The following is a 21,157-nucleotide window of genomic DNA, read 5'->3' as shown; positions in this document are numbered from 1 at the left end:
TGAACTGGCTTTGGACTGCCAAAAATGTGCTCTGCTCAAGTTACAGATTGTTTGCCATTTGTCCTTAGTAGTAGTATCATAAACTGTCTTGTGCAGCAGGCGTTTTATCTGGAGAGTAGCCAAAGACTTTGGATTTGATGCTTGATTTACAAGATAGATACTGTATCTGATTTACTGCTTTTTGTTTTACTGTGGAGCAGCACTATATCTTTGCTAAAACTGCATTTCACATCTTGTCTTTTATTTTGTGTACCTGTTGTAAAAACAGTGCATTTTTTCTTGTCTACAGATAAACTAATGAAATACTTGGTTACACAAGCAACAGCGGAGGGGGGATCTTTCAGTGAACATTGTGTGACAGCTGCAGCATTTCATGATGGTCTCTATCAAGATGTAACTGTGACAGCCATCTTCAATAACCAGGGGTATCACACAGCTGCCAGTGCCTTGATGTTAGTAGACGATGCCCTGCTTAAGTTTCTTGTAGGACCTAATGCCTCTATCTCCATTACTAATCACCCCCAGCCACGGAATGTCACTGAAACTGGAAAAGATGAATTACGAGAGTAAGTCTTTTTAATAAGAGTTTTAATTGCTTTCATATAATTCTACACTACAAGAAATAATTTCTGTAATGCAAGTATTTTGTGACTCAGTAATACAATGAAGTCAGTATTATTGTTTAAGGATGAACAAAAATATAGAATGCTCAATTAAGAGGAGGCACATACGTAAAACATTTACCAGTCTTTCACTGGGTTGAAAAGGAATAAACTCTCATTGAGAAATCTTCACCACAGTCCTGCCTATAACATGAAGTGCTGTATACAAGTTTAAACACAGTATTTAATGTGAATAGGGCAACTTAAATACTGAAAGAGATTGCATCAAGTCTTCTAACCCAAACAAAATAGCAAGTCCAGAAAATTGATTGTTAGTGTGTTTTAAAAACAAGAGTTTAGAACTGTAGATATCCTTCCATATCACTGTTGCAGTATTCCTAACATGGGGGGATTCCCTTCCAAAGGTAGCCCAGTGTTGGGCCAGTATATCAAAGCCTTACGAATTTATAGACATTGTATGTCACAGGTATGCTCCCTGCTCAAGGCATAGGGCATAAAGGTGATGTATGGACTTACAAACTTCAGAACTTCTTTGCCGCCAGTCCGAATGCCATCAGTGATAATTTATCTGAGTGCTGCTCTTGTGCTGGTTGCCATGCCATGTTTCATAAAGTCCCCCAATGTTTTTTTTTTTCTAATCTATTTCTTGTTTTTATTTTTGTGTATTTACATGTCCTCCAGAAAGGGAGAATTTCAGTGTGGGAATGAGATTCCCCATAAAGATCATCAGGAACAGTGCCTCTTCTGTTTGGGTGCTTCTCATAGCCATATACAGTGTTCAGTCTGCCGGGCATTTGTCTCTTAAGAATATACATAGCTGTCTCTTCTTGTCGCTTTACCTGGTGAACCAGCATCTTAAATGTTTAGAGCAAGGTGCTATGGTAGAGTCTTCCTGCCCTGAAGGTCAGTTGTCTGCCATGAAAAGGGCCAAAAAAATTTTTCTGACTTGGCTGCTGTACTACCTCCCCCAGACATCTATCTTGAGGGTAGTGAAAGTCCAGAGGATTGTCTGGTTGTCATTCCTCTGCCATGACCCTGTCAGAGGCCGGCATGGATCCAACTTCTTGTACGTCCACAGAGGCTTTGCAAACATCCACTCCAGACATTGAGGGGGAACCTTGGCTGATTATATCTGAGAGACTGGCTGGGATACGACAAATTCTGTTTCGGGAGTAGATTCCTGCTATGTTGGTTGAATGTCGGCAAGGGTCTGAACCTCCTAGGGGTTTTCTAGCATATGTTCCTTAAAAGAAAAAAGCAAACCTATTTCCTATGCTGTTAAAGATCCCCAGTGTGAATGGCAGGATTTTACCCAAGGGTTTTTTAATGGCCTTAGTCTCCTCAAGGAATTTGTGTACCTGCTCCTTCCTAGTTCTCTACTCTTCTTAAAAGGCCAAGAGAGCAGGAGTCCTCTGATGAAGATTTGGATTCTGGGAAGAATCTTTGGTCCTATTATTAAGTGCCTTCTCACTTGGATTATGAGTTTAAAGAGGAAGATTCTATTAGTGCAGACTCTCCCTTAGAAGGGCTTTCCTTGGGGATACCATTTCTCGTATGATGGAATATTTTCCTGTGAGACTGTTCTTAGGTTTCTGATATTCAAAAGAGATGATATGAACTCTCCAGATGGAGTCTCCCAAACCCTCTGCTGTACCTCCGGTCCTGGCTGTCCTCTTTGATTCCTTTACAGTGGCCTCTGTTGCCCCTGATTTCCAACTTCCTGTGCCTATGAAACCTGAAACGTTTTACAAGACGCCTGATGATTGTAAGTTTTTGTACAGGTGTCCGTCTGCTGATCCTTTTGTAATATCCGTATCTTCTGACAAACATTCTAAACTTTTGCCATCCACTAAACTATTTCCTTCTGATAAGAACAGTAGAGCGCAAAAAGGTATATACTACTGGCATCCTGGCATTTAGGGTTATTAATTACCATATGTAGTCAAAAGCACAGAAAAAGTCCAGCACCAGGGAGATAGGAAAAATTTAAGATTTAATGTGACAAAACAGCAAACCCGTTTCGGCAAAACCTACAGCATTCTTCATTGCATTAACTGACATTAATCCATTACACATTTAAATAGTACAGAGTTAAACCAGAGTCAAAGCTGATTGGCACATGCCAGAATTAGCTTAATTCATTAAGGCCGGCCTTAAACAGAGCCCCCAGCCTGACGCTACAACTAAATTCTTTATTATTTAATATGAAGTGCCAACCTGCTTTATTAGATTTGTTCATTGGATTTTGTCAATAATTGTAAATTGAAATTTTGCAGTGGCATGGGTCATTGTATGTTTATAAAGAGCATTAAATATTTTTTTTGTTTCTTATGTCACTAAGATGTTCACTAATCCTATGTTTTATTGGCTGAGATGTTTGCCCTACATAAAAAGCAGAGTAAAAACAGGTGGCCAAATAGATGACCCAGTCACTGCTGCAGTTGCCAAAGCATCTGATTTCAAAAATATGTGGAGTATTGCTGCTGGTAAATTCCTTTCTTTTGCAAACATGTGTACAAGAACTACAATGGCCACAAGGGTTACTGCCCACTAGCTTGTCCCAAAGTAAAGTGACTTGTGTGGTAGTAGGAGTGAAATGTTTATAGTTGGTTAAATGGGAATTGATGGTATGACCTCTTCTATAAGAGAAAAGACATTGTGGGGAAAGCATTCCAGCTAATTTCTCATTGGCCAACAGGATGTCTCAATGGTTATTAATAATATTTTTGAAGCCATTTGTATTGCATCCAAATGTAACCAGATGAATGGGTTGGGGAGATTGTCCATCCCTTCTCTTGGATCCCTTACCATAAGTCAACAAATTCTTCCTCTCTTGTTCAGTAGCAAAATAACATGCCCTGTTGTCTGCATGATAACCCCTATTTAGAAATCTTTGGGATAGATTGTTTTTACTGGTATTATAGGCTACATCTGATGAGCATATACGCTTAATGCATAGAAATTGGGATTTTGGGATGTTCCGGATGATGTGGAAGGGTGATGACTGGAAGCATGAAGTAAGGTGTTAAATTGGGGGAATTTCCTATAGACCTCCGTCTCAAGTGTATGGTCATCCTGACGTAAATATGAATGTCCAGGAATGTGATTTCTTTATAATCATAATTAAGTGTAAAGTGTATCCCCCACTTATTTTCATTTAAGTATTGTACAAATTCCTGTGCATATCCAGCATACCCCCTCCACACCATCCAACAGTCATCTAGATAACGTCTCCAGATATCCATGTTATCCAAAAATATATTGTGGTTCTCATCATATATCAATTGTTCTTCGATGTAGCCCATAAAGGGATCTGCATAAATGGGAGCAAAAGATACTCACATAGCCATCCCTCTTAACTGCCAGTAACATCTTCCATGAAAGTAAAAAACATTCTTGGTAAGAACATGTTCAGCTAAGCAAACACGAAGAGTGTTGAAACTGGGAGTATATAGCTCAGCTTTATTAAGCCAGAATTGAATAGCTTTCAGTCCTGCCCAATGTGGGATATTGGTGTATAGGGCAGTAACGTCCAATGTGCATAAAAGCCAACCTAGTTCCAATTGTGTGTCATTTATGATATTGAGAAACTGGGTGGTATCTTTAATTCTGGATCTGACCAGAAGAAGAAATGGTTGTAGATATTCCATAAGAAAAGCAGATAATGGTTCCGTCAAATATCCTGGACCCGAAACAGTTGGTCTTCCTGGTGGTTTGGTAGGATGTTTGTGTATTTTGGGGAGTAGTTATAGATATTGTGACCTAGGATCTTGGACGGTCAGTTGATAACCAGTCCTCTGATCAATGATCCCTTCCTCCTGTGCCAGTTTTAGAAAGGCATCATTTTCTTGTTTGAACCTAAATGTTGGGTCCAGGGGCATATGCATGTAAAATTTACTATTGGACAATTGTGTTATAGCTTCTGTTTCATACGTGTTCCAATCCATGATGACCACTGCCCCCCCCCCCCCCTTTGTCAGCTGGTAAGATAACCAGGTCATGATTGTTGTTGAGTTTATGTAGGGCATCCCATTCTTGTGTGGTAAGATTCTGTTTATTACTGATGTATGTATTCATTTTGAAATGTAAATCTTTAAGCACACATTCTTTAAAGACTGAGACATGTTTGTCCATGGGAGGTATAAAACTGGATTTACGGAAATGAAATCCAGTAGATCTTTGTTTGATTTGAGTCTGAAAAAAATAATTTGAGGTTAAGAATTCTGCAAAATTCATGAATATCATTTACAAAAGCATGTTCAGCCACAAAAAAAGATGGAACAAAATTTAATCCTTTGTTCAATGATTTTATTTCAACATCTGACAAAGGTTTGAAAGAAATGTTGTGAATATTATTGGTGTTTAATGTGTGAGGATCTTGTCCAAAAGTTGCTGGATATTGCGTACCTCTCGGTGTTTCCTACTCCCTGTGTTTCTTACCCCTAAACGCTCAGTACTAGGTTTCCTCTTCGCTACTAGAGATTCCTCAGTTGGAAATAGGATTGAGATCTGTGGCTGAGGACGAGTCATCCTCTGATGTCCCCCCATGGGTGTAACTTCTGTTCCTAAGTATGGATCTGGGTCTTTATTTCTTATTGATTTGTTTGTTTCCTGAATCCTGAAATCCAACATTCTTATTTGTACCAAATGGTTTACCTCTGTCGTAATCTGAAATGTCTCTATTAAATTTTTGTGTTTTCTTCTTTATCAATTGTTCCAAAGCTGAAAGGTCTGTAGCCAAAGCATTCAGATGTTTACTGAAGAAGGATTCCCCTTCATATATTCTAACTTCCTCACAGTTGTTAGTTACTTCAACAATATTTTCATCTAGGATTATTTCATAATATGAGATGAGAGCATCCACAAACAGCTTAGAAGCTTTGTGTTTGGCCTGAGCCCAATCTTGAGATAATTTCTCGTCTATCTGACTAACCAAGGGTTGGGTGTGAACACACAAACCCCTAGGGGTGATATCCTTTAATTTATATGCTTTAAAAAGCTTCAAATGCCAAATGTTGGATCTACGTGTCCTCGTATTCTTTGTACATTTTCAGAATAATACCCCACAGAGACAATCAGGATTGTCCTTATCCAAAGTTGTGTTATCTGAACCTAATGGTTGTAATCCAAAAACTGTAAAATTGTCACGGTCCGCTGAGAGACCTTCCAACAGTTTTGTAAGGTCAATGATTAATCTTATATGTGGGAATGAACTGACTAACACTGTGTTCCTTCAACCAAAATAGTGTGGCTTAAGACCAAAAATTGCTTCTCCAACTCAGATTCAACAAGAGTTGGTTATAATATACAACTATTGGTCAAAAATAAAAACTCCATCAATGAACTCTAAATAACATGAAGAAGATTTCCCATATTTTGATTAATATAAAAATGTAAGCATATCAATACTAGACATCCTGAGTAGAGAACCCAATGGTTAGATAGCCTACTAATCAAATAATTGACTGAATACAAAGTGCAGCCAGTTAACGTCCATAAAGAATTGTGTTGATTATATACACATTATAAATGTTAAACCGAAATTCAAAATCCATCAATATAGAGCCACTATGCCCTTAAAGCAGTAATAATGCCTCAAACAGTAATAAAGGGAATGCAGTAACTGGGAAATGGTTCTGTTGAAGTTATTAATAAATCAAACACCGATGTTTGATTAAAAAAATGGTCGACATTCATCTCTGCCAAATAAGTCACTTCTGACTAGTTGTAAAGCATAATATTATCCATGCAAAAACCAAGAACTTCAGCACAAGAAATTAATTTTTCTCCAGTAGCGAAGAGGAAACCTAGTTCTGACCCTTTAGGGGTAAGAAACACAGGGCGGGTAGGAAACACCGGAGAGGTACACAACATCCAGCAACTTTTGGACAAGATCTTCAGACATTAAACACCAATAATATTCACAACATTTCTTCCAAACCTTTGACAGATGTTGAAATAAAATTATTGAACAAAGGATTAAATTTTGTTCCATCTTGTTTTGTGGCTGAACATACTTTTGTAAATGATATTCATGAACTTTCCAGAATTCTTAACCTCAAATTATTTTTTTCAGACTCAAATTAAACTTAAAGATCTACTGGATTTCATTTCCGTAAATCCAGTTTTATACCTCCCATGGACAAACATGTTTCAGTCTTTAAAGAATGTGTGCTTAAAGATTTACATTTCAACATGAGTACATACATCAGTAGTAAACAGAATCTTACCAAAGAAGAACGGGCTGCCCTACATAAACTCAGCAACAATAATGACCTGATTATCTTACCAGCTGACAAGGGGGGGGGGGCAGTGGTCATCATGGATTGGAACATGTATGAAACAGAAGCTATAACACAACTGTCCAATAGTAAATTTTACATGCATATGACCCTGGAGCCAACATTTGGGTTCAAACAAGAAATCGATGCCTTGATAAAACTGGCACAGGAGTAAGGGATCATTGATCAGAGGACTGGTTATCAATTGACCATCCAAGAACCTAGGTCACAATATCTATACCTACTCCCCAAAATACACAAACATCCTACCAAACTACCAGTTAGACTGATTGTTTTGGGTCGAGGATCTTTGACGGAGCCATTATCTGCTTTTCTTACAGAATATCTCTACAACCACTTCTTCGTCTGGTCACATCCAGAATTAAAGATACCACCCAGTTTCTCAATATCATAAATGACACACAGTTGGAACCAGGTTGGATTTTATGCACATTGGATGTTGCTGCCCTATACACCAATATCCCACATTGGGCAGGATTGGAAGCTTTTCAATTCTGGCTTAATAAAGCTGAGCTATATACTCCCAGTTTCAACACTCTTCTTGTTTGCTTAGCTGAACATGTTCTTATTAAGAATGTTTTTTACTTTCATGGGAGATGTTAATGGCAGTTGAGGTACGGCTGTGGGCGCGTCTTTCGCTCCCATTTATGCAGATCTCTTTATGGGCTACTTCGAAGAACAATTGATATATGATGAGAACCACAATATATTTTTGGATAACATGGATATTTGGAGACGTTATCTAGATGACTGTTAGATAGTGTGGAGGGGGGATGCTGGATATGCACAGGAATTTGTAGAATACTTAAATGAAAATAAGTGGGGGATACACTTTACACTTAATTATGATTATAAAGAAATCACATTCCTGTACGTTCATATTTTACATCAGGATGACCATACACTTGAAACGGAGGTCTATAGAAAATTCCCCCAATTTAACACCTTACTTCATGCTTCCAGTCATCACCCCTTCCACATCTTCTGGAACATCCCAAAATCCCAAGTTCTATGCATTAAGCGTATATGTTCATCAAATGTAACCTATAATACCAGTAAAAATGACCTATCCCAAAGATTTCTAAATAGGGGTTATCATGCAGACAACATCAACAGGGCATGTTATTTTGCTACTGAACAAGATGGGAAGAATTTGTTGACTTATGGTAAGGGATCCAAGAGAAGGGATGGACAATCTCCCCAACCCATAAGTCTGGTTACAACATTTGGATGCAATACAGATGGCTTCAAAAATATTATTAATAACCATTGAGACATCCTGTTGGCCAATGAGAAATTAGCTGGAATGCTTTCCCCATGATGTCTTTTTTCTTACAGAAGAGGTCGTAACTTCAATTCCCATTTAACCCACTATAAAGATTTCACCCCTACTACCACACAACAAGTCACTTTACTTGGGGACCAGCTAGTGGGCAGTAACCCTTGTGGCCATTGTAGTTCTTGTACACGTTTGCAAAAGAAAGGAATTTACCAGCAGCAATACTCCACATATTTTTGAAATCAGATGCTTCGGCACCTGCAGCAGTGACTGAGTCATCTATCTGGCCACCTGTTTTTGCTCTGCTTTTTATGTAGGGCAAACATCTCGGACATTAAAACATAGGATTAGTGAACATCTTAGTGACATAAGAAACAAAAGAATATCTAATGCTGTTTATAAATATACAATAACCCATGCCACTGAAAAATTTCAATTTACAATTATTGACAAAATCCAAGGACACAAATCTAATAAAGCAGGTTGGCACTTCATATTAAGTAATAAAGAATCTGGTTGGATTGTCAGGCTTGGGGCTCTGTTTAAGCTCGGTCTTAATGAATTAAGCTAATTCTGGCATGTACCAATCAGCTTTGTCTCTGGTTTAACTTTGTACTATTTAAATGTGTAATGGATTAATGTCAGTTAATGCACTGAAGAAAGCTGTAAGTTTTGCCGAAACCAGTTTGCTGTTTTGTCACATTAAATCTTAAATTTTACCTATCTCCCTGGTGCTGGACTTTTTTGTGCTTTTGACTACAATTGGTTTGGTCTGTGCTCCCTGTCTCACTTGCGTGGGGTTGAGTGAGGTTGCATTATTAATTACCATACTCATATGACGAGGTATGTTTTAGCACTTTTTTCTCAAGCTTCTCAGGAAATTTCTGACCTCCTTGATTCAGAAGGGAAGGTCTCTGCTCTTTTTTTACTGGATTCTATTTCTCATGGCTCACCACTCTAAATGTAATTATGATGCAGTTGATGTTTCCTCTAGACCTGTTGCATTTGGTTCCATTTTGAAACGTTACTCTTGGCTTTGTCTCTAGCCTGTTACCTGATAATTTTAAGGCTAAATTGTTGGATGTTCCTCTTGATAATACAAACCTTTTTGGTTTTGCTTTTGCTGAGCTTTTTAAGTCCCTCCAGGATAAAGGCAAAGCCTTGCAGGAATTGAAACATTTTTGTGTTTCCTATCCCTAAATTCCAGGCAAATTATATATCAAAGTCTGCTTTTCTTCACAGACAGCCTCACCCATCTCCTAAAGGTAAAAAGAGTTCTAGGCATATATCCCTTCAGTCTTTTCAAGACAAGTCAGGTTCTGTCTGACAGTTTGCTTCCCCTTTCCCAAAGCCAGGTTCCCTTATCCCTTCATCTTCCCCATCCCTCCCCAGTTGATTACAGGTCACTCAAGACTCTTGGGTTTTTATCCATCATCTGCCAAGGATATTTCATGGTGTGGAAATCTCTTCCTCCTTTTCTGGGCGTCCCTCAGCCTCCTGAGGAATAGCTTCCTTCCTTTCTTTCCATAACTGCTTCAGGACCTTTTGGCTCAGGGCACCAATTCATGTTGTGCCCCCTGCCCAGGTGTAGGTAAAGGGTTTTATTCCAGGATGTTTCTGGTTCCTAGGAAGGTAGGTACCTGGAGACCCATTCTGACCTTTCTCAGTTCAACACCTTTCTAAAGGTCCCTTCCTTTTGGATGTCATCCCTTCAAACTCTGTTCTCTCATCTTCCCCAGGCCGCCTTGATATTCCTGGAATGTCACAATTCATCCCCTTTTCAGGAAGTTTTTATGTTTCTCTGTTTCTTCCTTGCATTTTCAGTTCTCTGTTTCTCCCTTTGGCCTCTCGACTGCCCCAAGGGTATTCACCAAATGCCTCACTTCTGTCTTTGCCTTTTGCAGAATGAGAGGTGTTCAGATCTTTCATTGTTTAGACAACCTACTCATTCAGTCCTTATCCTTCAAGGTCCTGCTTCAGCACCTCCAGTTTACAGTTTGCTACAAAGCCTAGGGTTCACCATAAACCTTTTTATAAATCAGTGCTGATTCCTTTTCAAGGTCGTGTTTTTCTTGGTTGCAGGATCCAGACCATTCCTATGCTCCAGTCCCATCTCAAGAACTTTTTTCTGATGACTAATACAGGAGGTGGTGAGCCTCTTTCATTTCCCTGTAGGTCCAGGGTCTCTGGCCTCCTCATCAGAAGTCAGATCACAGCAACATGAAGGAAATGAAAGCTCCCCTTTTAGCTTGTCAGGCTTTTCATTCCGGCTTTCTTCCAGGATCTCTCAAAGTCTTCAAAGACAGTAATAAGCAAGGGAGAACATGGTTCTAACTTTTTTGCAGACTTGCTCGTCAGGTCTGGGATCTAGCTTCCCAGTATTGAGCAACTCTTCAGGCTGTCTTTATTTCTTCCCCCTTCTTTTTCACTTAGCCGGGAGCAGTCACCACAAGTTATCTCACAAGGTGGACTTTGTCACACAAAACAAGGGGTCTGTGATCCATCCTCACTTGTCCGCTCTTCAAGTCACTCTGTGGGTGATAGGATTTTGATTCCTTTTAGGCACCTGTTTTCTGAGGACATGCTTAGGGTTCTGTAGGAGGCCAGGAAACCCACTACCAGGAAATCATATTTTTCCATATGGAAGAGAGTTTCTCTCAGGTGCCTTTTTTGTAACCTGGATCCCTTTGGTTCTCTCTTATTAGTGTGAATTACTCCATGCTGGGTTGTCATATTCTTCATTTAAAGTTCAACTTTCAGCTATTTCTGCTTATCTGCCCTTGACTCCTCCTCTTGACTTTAGGTTTGAGATCAAACAATTTCTTAAAGTCGTCCTTTATATCAGGCCTCCCAGGAAGCCTATTCCACCTTGCTGGGACCTCAGTTTGTGCTTGAAAAATTGATGCAGGGCAGGATTCTGTTGAGCTTGCAGTTTCAGCTTCCTTGGAACATTGTACTTGGAAGACTGTTCTTCTTTTGGCCCTTACTTCAGCTAAGAGTGTCCGTTAACTCTGCTCTTATGTCTGTTCCTCCTTTCTTGATTTTTCATAGGGATAGGGCATCTCTTCATACTAATCCTTTTTTTATGCCCAAGGTGATTAATGAGGTGTCCCTTAATTGGTCTGTTAATTTACCCTCCTTTTTTCCTTCTCCACAGTCTGCTAGTGAGAAGGTTCTTCACACCTTGAATTTGCATAGCAGCTGAGGTATTATTTGGATAAAACCAAGACCATTCACAAATCTGAGCAACTTGTTGTATCTTTTTATCACAGATCTCTGGATTTGGCTGTTTCTAAGCAAACCACATCCTCCTGGATCTCTAAGGCTATTTCTTTTTTGTTATTCCTTTCATGGTAAGTGTTTTTGTGCCTCTGTAATGGCTCATTCTATTAGAACTGTTGCCTCCTCTGGTGCCTTTTTCAAAGAATTGGATACCAGTTCTATCTTTGAAGCTGCTCAATAAGCATTACACGTTGGTTGTTGTTAGGGCAAGAGCCAACTTTGCTAGAGCTATCCTGCATGGGTTTTTAGAGGGCTCTTCTGTGCCTTACTCCTCTCAAGTTTCCTCTTGAGTTTTTATACTCTCCGTTATGTTAAAAATACAGCAACAGTGATATGGAAGGACATAGTACTGTGTAAAATCTTACCATAACAGTAGATGTCCTTCTCTTCACTGTTGCAGTATTCGCTCCATCCCTCCTCCCCCTTATTTGTTCTTCCCTATTCCTTCTGCCTTCCTGGCGTAGAATTCTTTACTCTTTCTGGATGCAGTATTCCACCTAGTTCCTAGGACGGATTATTCCTCATGGGGCGCTTCATTTCTAAGGTATGTATCTCTGTACATGATTTTTATGCCCTACGCCTTGAGTGAGGAGCATACATGTGACATACGATGTTCATAAATTCCTAAGGCTTTAGTGTACTGGCTGGATGTTGGGCTACCCTTGGCAGGGAATCCCTTGTGTTAAGAATGCTACTGTCATGGTAAGATTTTATACAACTGTATTTTCTGTTCTCTTCAAGACAAGAAACTTCTGAGCTCAAGGCTCAGTTTATTGCAACTTCTCATCTTTTTCTCATGTATTACACCCAGTCTGACAAGCAGCAGAAGAGCAATATTTCATTCCCAAGGCTGACAGGTACTCCTGAAGGAGTGCAGAAATCTGCTTAGTAAACTATATAATATCAGGAAAAAAGCTCTGGGCAAATCACGACGAAGCAGATTTTTCCCCTTTAGACTGAAGCCTAGTAGTGTTTAACTCTCTTACTCACAATATTTTTTTACCACATATCTTGGCATTTCAAATGGTCATTCCACCCAGACTTCCATGAATCCTGAGTATCCTCATCCTCATCCTCACAGTCTTGGACAGCAGCTCTTTTTTTAGACTGGGGAACCCTGGAAGATTTTGTGCCTTCTAAAATAAGCTGACTCTTATCCTCCAGCTCCACTCTTCAGTGGTGGATTGCACAGAATTTTCATACAGATCCTGAACATTTTGTAGAACTAAGCTTCTTTAATAATACATACAAATAGTTTTTAATGTTTGATTGTATTTGTTTATCATCACATTTGGACTCTTTACTTCCACTTGTTTTATGCTAGCCCAGTGTCAAGCTGTTGCAAAGAAAAAAGGGATTGCTACAGTTTACTATGCTGCTTGTTGCAACCCATTCTTGCTTGAAGGTGGCAGAAACATGAATTTGTGTTAAGGAGTGCTACAGCACAGTTTCTTATGAGAGTAAGCCAGAGGTAAGAGTGCTGCAGCACAGTTTCTTATGAGAGTAAGCCAGAGGTAAGTATTCTCCCTTCTGGACAGACTTTGAGCTGTTTACTGTCCCCAGTGTGGAAATAATCTCCCCGATGCACAGAGGATGTCTGTCAGCATGATGTTTAGAGGTAAAAGGCAGGATCTACCCTCTCCATCCTGAGTACCTTTTGCTGTACAAACCTTGTGATCATCAATCTGTCAGCTTCTTTCTGGTTTGGGAAAATTTTGTCTACTTGCTTACTGATAACAATGCCGTGGGCTCCTGTAACTGTAGACATTGCATTGCGTACATCCTACCACCAAGCAGCCTATACAAATAACGTGTGAATATTAGACCAACAAGTAACACAGTTCTCATTAGCAACTTTAACATCAGCCTCCAGGATAGTGGGAAGACAGGGTCTATAATGGAAATTCAAATTACTCTAATTCAGATTTCCAATACATTGAACACAGTCCATCTAATCCACTTAAATATGAAAACTAATTAAACACACCATCCACACACACACACACACACACACACACACACACACACACACGGGCGGCATCCCAGCACCCTCTTACTATAATATACCGACTCAGAGATCTCAAAACAGTTGGGGTAAAAAGGAAAAATCCTTACCCCACTGTTAGCAATTTCATACTGACACATCCCAGAGCTAGTAACTGCTACCACAGAAGTCGTACTTAACAGACCACTAACTGGAGGAAGTGCAAGAGAATAGCACAGATTCACTTAGTGTTTCACAAAATGAGATACACATGCTCAGTTTTAGAGAATTTTGCATACATCAAAAAAATAAACTGGATATAATGCAAAATACCTCAAATTCGACCATCTGCATCTCAAGCTACATGGAACCTTGAAAACAAATACCATGTGCCTTCTTACTAACCATGGTTTTACATAATTTGTTCAACAACTAACCAGACCAAACTTTTGCCCAGGTAATTACACTGTCACTGATGTCATAATTACCAAATGCCCCAATCTTTCTTCATTTAAAATACTACCCCCCCCCCACTTCTAGGTTTCATATGAGTTTCAAGGACTTTTTTTTTACAAAAAACGTGTACACCTTGTCAATACCCACCGTCAGGGTTTATCTTCTTTCTCAAGAAGGGAGAAGTCGGTTAGCCCTGTAGTAACCTTGAGAGCACCCAACCAATCTTCTGGGTTTAGTTTGAAGAACAGTATTGGATCACTTACAGAAGAAGTTTATTCCAGAAAAGGGGGAGGTGCTGGATGAATTTATAAGTCTACTGCATTCTTTTTGTCTGCTGTTGAACGATTTATTAGCTGAGGTGCATGACTTAATGAGATATAGGAGATCAAGGATTACTGGATCTCTTTTGTGACTGCAAGTGAGATTTCTCTCAGGAGCTGTAAGCCACAGAATATGACAGTGATGGGTTGCACAGAACCCACCTGGTGACTGTGGTTAAAACAAAAGGGTCTTTTTGTTAGGAATCTTTGGGGCTTTTTAAATTTGTTGATATGTTGAGTGAGCCACATACCAAGTGGGGAATTATATTCTAAAATGGGTCTGATCAGTGCTGAGTAAAGGGGAACAATAACTTCTATGGAGCAAGATCAATGGAGAAAGTTTTTGTTTTTTTGATAACACTTTAAAAACCTGTTTTGTAATGATGGTTAGGGATTCTGGGATGAGAGATGTTGGATTAGGTATTTTGTAGGTTAAGTTTGTGGAGAACTTATGTGCTAGTATGTTTGCAATGTCATTTGTCTTGGAGGGGAATGTCTCATTAGGGAAAAGTTCAGAGAAATATTCAGGGTTATTTATTAACATTTTAACATAGCTAAAGAAGCCTTTGGAGTTATCCTTCACTTCAGAATCTAATTTTCATTTATGGCTTGCTTTACTGGTCCTCTTAGCACTTTTCAGTTTCTTGGTGAGTTGTTTTATGCTATCCTCAGCTTGAGGATTTCTAGTCTTACTGTACAGTATTAAGGCGTTTTTTGATGTTATAAGATTTGCTTGTTGTCTAGTGACCATGGAGGTTTATTTTTAAATGTCCCATTGTATTTGGCTCTAGCTGGGTCTACTAGATCTATGCATTTTGTCTTAGTAGGCATAAAACCCCTTAGTGAAATTGCCTGCTGTGTCATTGTCAGCAGTAGTATTGTCATGGATAAATTTAGAAATGTCATCACATAATTGTATAAGGTTTGGCCTTTTGACATTCTTATATATATGGAGGCATTAGTAACAAAGATTATGGTGGGTATGAGAGTATATGCCACTGGTTTATGGTCTGCCTTAACTGGAAAAGGAGAAACTGGGAGAGTAGGGCCATTAGAGGTAATATTAGTGAGGACCAAATCCAGGATATATTTAGCTGTAGTGGGTTCACTCACTCTTTGATCTAGAGAATTTATAATTATCAAATTCAGAAGTCTCTGGGCATACCCTGCATTAGAGGTATAGGTGCCCTGGTCTATGGCTGGATAATTGAAGTCACTCAAGGTTATGGAGTTAGTACTTGTATGAATTTCTTTTTAAATTTACAGAACATCTGGAGACATTGGGAGGGGGTCTGTAACATGCATAAAGCTAATAGCTTGTCTTGGCCACGGCCAAATAAATTCTAGCAGCTCGGTTTGTGGGTCTGTGTCTTTCTGTCTAGTTGAGATCAGATCCTTGACAAATGAGGAAAATTCAGTACAGTTTCCATCAGGCCTGAAGGCCTGGTAAGTGCAAATCATAGGTGTGATGGAGGGAACATATCTGATGCCCCTAAATGTGATACCAAAGATGACAGGATATTGCCCACTACCATAAAGCTGGCTGGCAGCAATGGGATTTGAATTCACCCATTGCCAACTAAGGGTGAAGTAATAGCAAGAAGGTACATGCAAATCTGTTTCAATAGCTAGTTTACAAAGTACAACCTGGCTCCAAGAGGGTAAAGAGAATAGCAATGCTGTCCAGTGTATGGGCTTCCAACCTCCACCCCCACTTTGGGCTTCACCCAGGCCTCTTACAGAGCTGAGTCCTTGACCCACACCCTCATAGGTCCCTGTTTTAGCTCTCTGTGTTAACCAGTGCCTTCTAGTCCCCCTTTATCTACGGTATGGCTTTTATACACAGACTTGTTTATACACCCACACACTTCCCAAGGAAGGCTGACATTTCCCCCACAGCTTTCTTCCTGGTGTAGTAGTATTGCCACCTCTCTGGAGGATGCCAGAGACTTAATTTGCCTATGCTCTTTAATCAAGCTAGGTATATGAAATACACTAGTTAATATTTATTTCACTGGTAGTGAGCCTTAATAGAGGTGTAGCTCGCCCTTCTGATGCCCAGGACTTTTTCCCAATCTGGTACCCTTTAGCTTTAAGTTATGATCCAACTGTAGGAAACTTTTTGCCACAAGTGTAAGACGTAGTTTGCTATGGATAGCAGGGAGTGCTGATGCTTCACAGTTCTCCCCATTAAAGAATTCAAATGAGTCTTCTTGGGGCACCAAGTAAACACAGAAAGTCAAATAATAAAAAAACAATAAAAACAGGCTGCATACAGAAAACCCTTAAGCAATTTTATCCTTGAATTTGTGAGTTCCTAATTTTTTTTCATTGGTTCTCAATATAAAGCAAATAAGAATGGGGAAAGAGGGCATCCCTGCGTGGTTCCTTTGTTCAAACATAGCTTCTCAGAGAGTCATCCTACCTCAATTCTTGCCTCCAACCCTTCATATCTTTTCCTTATTTAACCCTATTATTCTGTCATGAAATTCAGATACTGCTGTACTCTCAAAAGCCCACTTGACTCTATCAAATGCTTTCTCTGCATCAAGACCCACCACAGTAGATGTGTTTTCTTACACTGTGTCTGTCTGGATCATTGTTGTTCTATTAATGTCAAATGTGTCTCCCCCCTCCACAAAACCACATTGATCTATTTTTGTCAACTTTTGTAACACCTTTGCTATTATTCTCTTACCTGATTTAGACAGAAACGTTGATAGTTTAAAATTGAAACAAATCTATATGAAGCCAGATGTGATGGTTCTTTACCCTCTTTGGGTAACACAACTTTCTTCCAAGGTGTTGGTTCTTTCCCGTCTTTTAAAATATATTGTCAAAAAACATAGATCTTTACTACATTTCCCCTGTTGACTTTCAAATTTCTACACTAGTATCTGTTCCTACAGATTACTGATGATACATCACTGTTTATATCTCTGTTGCATGTCATCTTCCTCTGGCATAATCAAATCTTCCATAAGTATTTCCATTTTTGTCTTTTCTTTATCTCTGTATTCCTCTACACTGTATTGATTATCATAAAATCTTCCGAGTATTACTAATACCTCTATAGAATCTCTGGTTATTTTTCTTGTTATAGACTAAGTTTGGCTACAACTCATTCTCCTTTCTGTTCCCTAAGTTGTGCTAAAGGTTTTTGAACTGTATGGCTGTTATCAAAAATATTTGCTTTACAGCAACCCTTCTAAATTCTTGCTTATTATCATATTACTTCCTTATTTTCTCTTGAGCAGAATGCAGTTGTTCTCCTGGTCTGTGCAATTCCCCTTTTCTGTAATACTTCAACCTTTATCACCCCACCTAAATAATCCCTGTTACTTCTTTTCCCATACCTTTTTGTCTGTCTTAATCTCTCTCTTAGATTTTATTCCACTCACTACCTGTTGCTTTTGAAGAAAAATCTGTCTTCCCTAACAACTCTCTAGTCATATCCAGTTCCTATTTCTTAAATTACTCTCTTTAACAGTAAGGAAGAGATAACCTCTCATTTTTACATCATTAGTCTACATCTTTGTCATAGCTTTTATTGGTGCATGATAGTGGTATCAGAGAGATCTTATAGCTTTTAATTAGATGAACATTCTTTTGCAGTGCATAATTTCTATCCGGTCTAACATACATTTTATGTTTTAGGGAAGTCATTAAGTACTTCTGTGTACTTAGTCAAATGCAAGATTTTATTTTAAGTTACTTGTAGTATTGTTACTTGGTAGTTGTGATATGATAGGGTAGAACGTACTTTTACCCTTGGAATTGGTACATTAACGGCAATGACTATTCTTGCCTCTGGGGTAAGGAGATGTGATGTACTGTAGACTGTATGTAGTTGCTATAAAACTTTACCTGTAGTAAAGTCTACATGATCATGACCATAGAAAGGTAAAGTTTCATCTAAAAGGATTCCTAAATATCTGTGAAGTTTAGTATTTGTGAGATTATATCTGAAATGATCAGTAATTATTGGTGGTGTAATACTAAGTCTTCCTTGTACCAAATGCCATCACTGTAGAGTTGGTGGTTTATTGATAATTTGTTAACCAACCATTTAATTATCTATTGCTTTTGTTTACTGGGAAAGTCTGACTGGGCACACGTTCAATTTTTGGCAGAAGCTGAGGGAGAAATGCTGCATTTTGCAGAATGAGTAGAAGGCAATTACACAAGATTTACATATTAAATGTATGTACGTACATAGACTAAAATGATATGACAGTTAATCAAAAAATAATAAATGTGCATACATAAAATAGTAAATGAGCATAGATAGACTTGTAATATGACAGTTAGTGAAAACTACACTAAAATACACACTACTACACTAAAAGAAACTAGTTACTTTCAAATGGAATCAGCTGAAAATAGATATTTTGAGTAGGCGACAGTGAAGTAATTATTGGATGAAGATGGTTACAAATGATGGAGTATTGAGGAGGTTCAATTAAAAGAGAGTAGGGGGGGGTAGATGATAGTCAGATAGTTAGAGATTGTGAAGTAGCAGCTGTATTATGGCTAGTTACATAGAGTGGTGACAGTAAGGTTTTGAGATTATCCAGGATCAGGACATGTATAGAGCTGGCAACTGAGTAGGTAGGAGTTTAGTTGAGTTTTAAATGATTTTAGAGAATGTTCTTGTCTTAAAGCAAAACATTTTGAAGCATTGCAGGTAGCTATGCTGAAAACTTATCAACTAAAATAAAAGCATGTCATCTGCTTACACAGTAATAAAGATAGGTGTATGTCCCAAGGTAAGATATTTATGTAGAGCGAAAAAGAAAGGAGGACATAGAAAATAATCCTGATGCACACACATCTTTAGGGAGAGATGCAGTGGAAAAGCAGGAGTTGGGTCTCACAATTATGAAGGATTTAAGTAGCCTTTGAACCTTGATGTCAGTTCTTGAGAAGATGCATAGTGATAATTTTTTTCAAGGAGAAGATTGTTGTGCATGTTGCAAAGACCCTTTTTAGATCTAGAGATACGACTTATTAGGTGTTCCTTCTCCATGTTAGCATAGGTTTGGGATGTTAGAGAAAAAATGGCTCTGGGTATCATATTTTGGATGACGTCTATGTTTGTGAATAGATCATGTTTTTGAATGTATATTAAAGTGTTTGTGCATACATAAGTTCTCAAATGTTTTTTTCCACAGGGCAAATGATTGCTTTATGTCTATAATATGTTGAGGACTTTGAGGAGATGTATAGTCAGTGCATGTTTGAAACTGTGTAGGGAAAATGCTAGTGGTTAGAGACAAACTGAATGTATGTGCCAAGCGTCTACTAAGGTGGCAGTTTTATTCAGCTATGTTGATGCAGATCGTGGAAGAATGTGAGTAGATGCTTTTCTCTTTGCTTAGGTGTTTTAGATTTAAAGTAGAATGGTGAGATATGTAAAGTGTCCATGTAGGGGGCTGCAGGGGAATAAGATGGGTCCTGGACTGTGAAAGTGAGGTCTGGTGTAGCTTAAGGAATTATATTGTCTTGAGTCAAATCCTGTGAAAGTAAGATGTTCTTCGTGTTTCACTGTTGCAGTCATTACATTTGGGTTATCCTGCTGGCAGGTTGCCCTCAGCCGGCCTGAATTCCAAAGTCTTGGGTTCTGCGTCGGTTGCTGTCTCCTCTTCCCTGACGTCAGGTCGTCAGGGGTATAAAAGATGCAGCCGACGCCATTTTATTCAGTCTTTCTTGCCGTGCGGTGCCTGAAGCAGAAGCAGTTCGCAAGTGCCGGTCGGCCGACTTCTGAGATTTTCGTGTTCGAGTTTCAGATCCGAAGTCTTCATTAAAAGCTAAGTACCCCATTGGGGAAACTTTTTTCTTGCTCCAGACCGATGTCAGAAAAAGTTAATAATTGTATATCTTGAGAGATGCAAATACTTCATAAGGACTTTCATTCTTACTGTATTCCTTGCCTAGGCCCTGACCATGACGTTGCTAGTTGTCGGTTTTGTGCTAAATTTAACCAACGCACTATTAAGCGTCAGTACAATTTTGCATTAAGCTATTTTGGGCGAAGATTTAATTATACAATGACGTCGGATAGTCATACGACTACCAGAGTTCATAAAAAATGCAAAGAAAAAGAAAAGGACAGGCAACCGAGGTCCAAAACCGACGACGAAGCTTCTTCTAAGCAAGTCGCCGGTTCTCAGTGAGGCATGTTCGCAGCCCCTGACGCCCGTTACTTAAGAGTTGCAAGCTGCTACCGACTCCCATGTGGAGCCGGCCAGGCCGCTAAAAACTCAAGGTATCCGAAGCCTTGGAAACTATTCCCTCAGATGGGTCCAAAGCCTCTGAGCAGGCATCGGCTTCTGAGGGTGTATTCAGACCTAAACAATTGTATATAAAAGCTACTTCAAATACTAAGACACCTTTAATAGCAAAGAAACAAGTTCACCAGTCACAAGAACAGGCCTCCATGCACAAAAAACAGATGCTCAAAATGGCCGAAGATTTAATTACCTTGATCAGGGGTTCCCATCCCCCTCCTGATAAAAGGCCTAGGCAAGAGACAGACTATGAATCTTCAGATCAGGTTTCCATTTCTTCTGATTCCTAATGTTCTCTTCCCCCCTATGAGGATTCTGATGCTGAAGAATCTATTCCTTCAGCTCCTCCTCCTGAGGACTACTCTTTTGGGGAAACCTTGCATACCATGAGGGAGCACTTTCACTGGGAGAGCTAAGACTTTTCAGAATCTAAGAAAAGGCTCAGAGATTTCCTTTTAGTAACTCAACACAGACCTCTAGCTATCCCACCTGCGTTGGACATTGTAGATGTGTTCTCGGAGTCTAGTCTGACCCCTGACTCTTTACCTCCAGCTCCTGTTAAGCTGGACAGATACTTCAGGGTCCCTGACTCTCATAAATTTCTTTTCAAAAACCCTTCTG

General features: G+C 39.2%; 1 protein-coding gene across 1 annotated transcript in view; it reads left to right on the top strand.

Annotated features, from left to right (window-relative positions):
- The window catches only part of ABCA3 (ATP binding cassette subfamily A member 3), a gene marked incomplete in the record, with an annotated part of 1,818,321 nt that overhangs the window by 957,884 nt on the left and 839,280 nt on the right, over positions 1 to 21,157 (top strand). Inside the window, 1 exon segment of the mRNA XM_044089258.1 lies at positions 290 to 566. Within this exon segment, the coding sequence (XP_043945193.1) occupies positions 290 to 566 (277 nt within the window).

Source organism: Protopterus annectens, chromosome 12.part0 (assembly GCF_019279795.1).
Source record: "Protopterus annectens isolate FY-2018-M chromosome 12.part0, PAN1.0, whole genome shotgun sequence".
NCBI classification, from domain to species: Eukaryota; Metazoa; Chordata; order Ceratodontiformes; family Protopteridae; genus Protopterus; species Protopterus annectens.
This window is presented reverse-complemented; position numbering and strand designations above follow the sequence as displayed.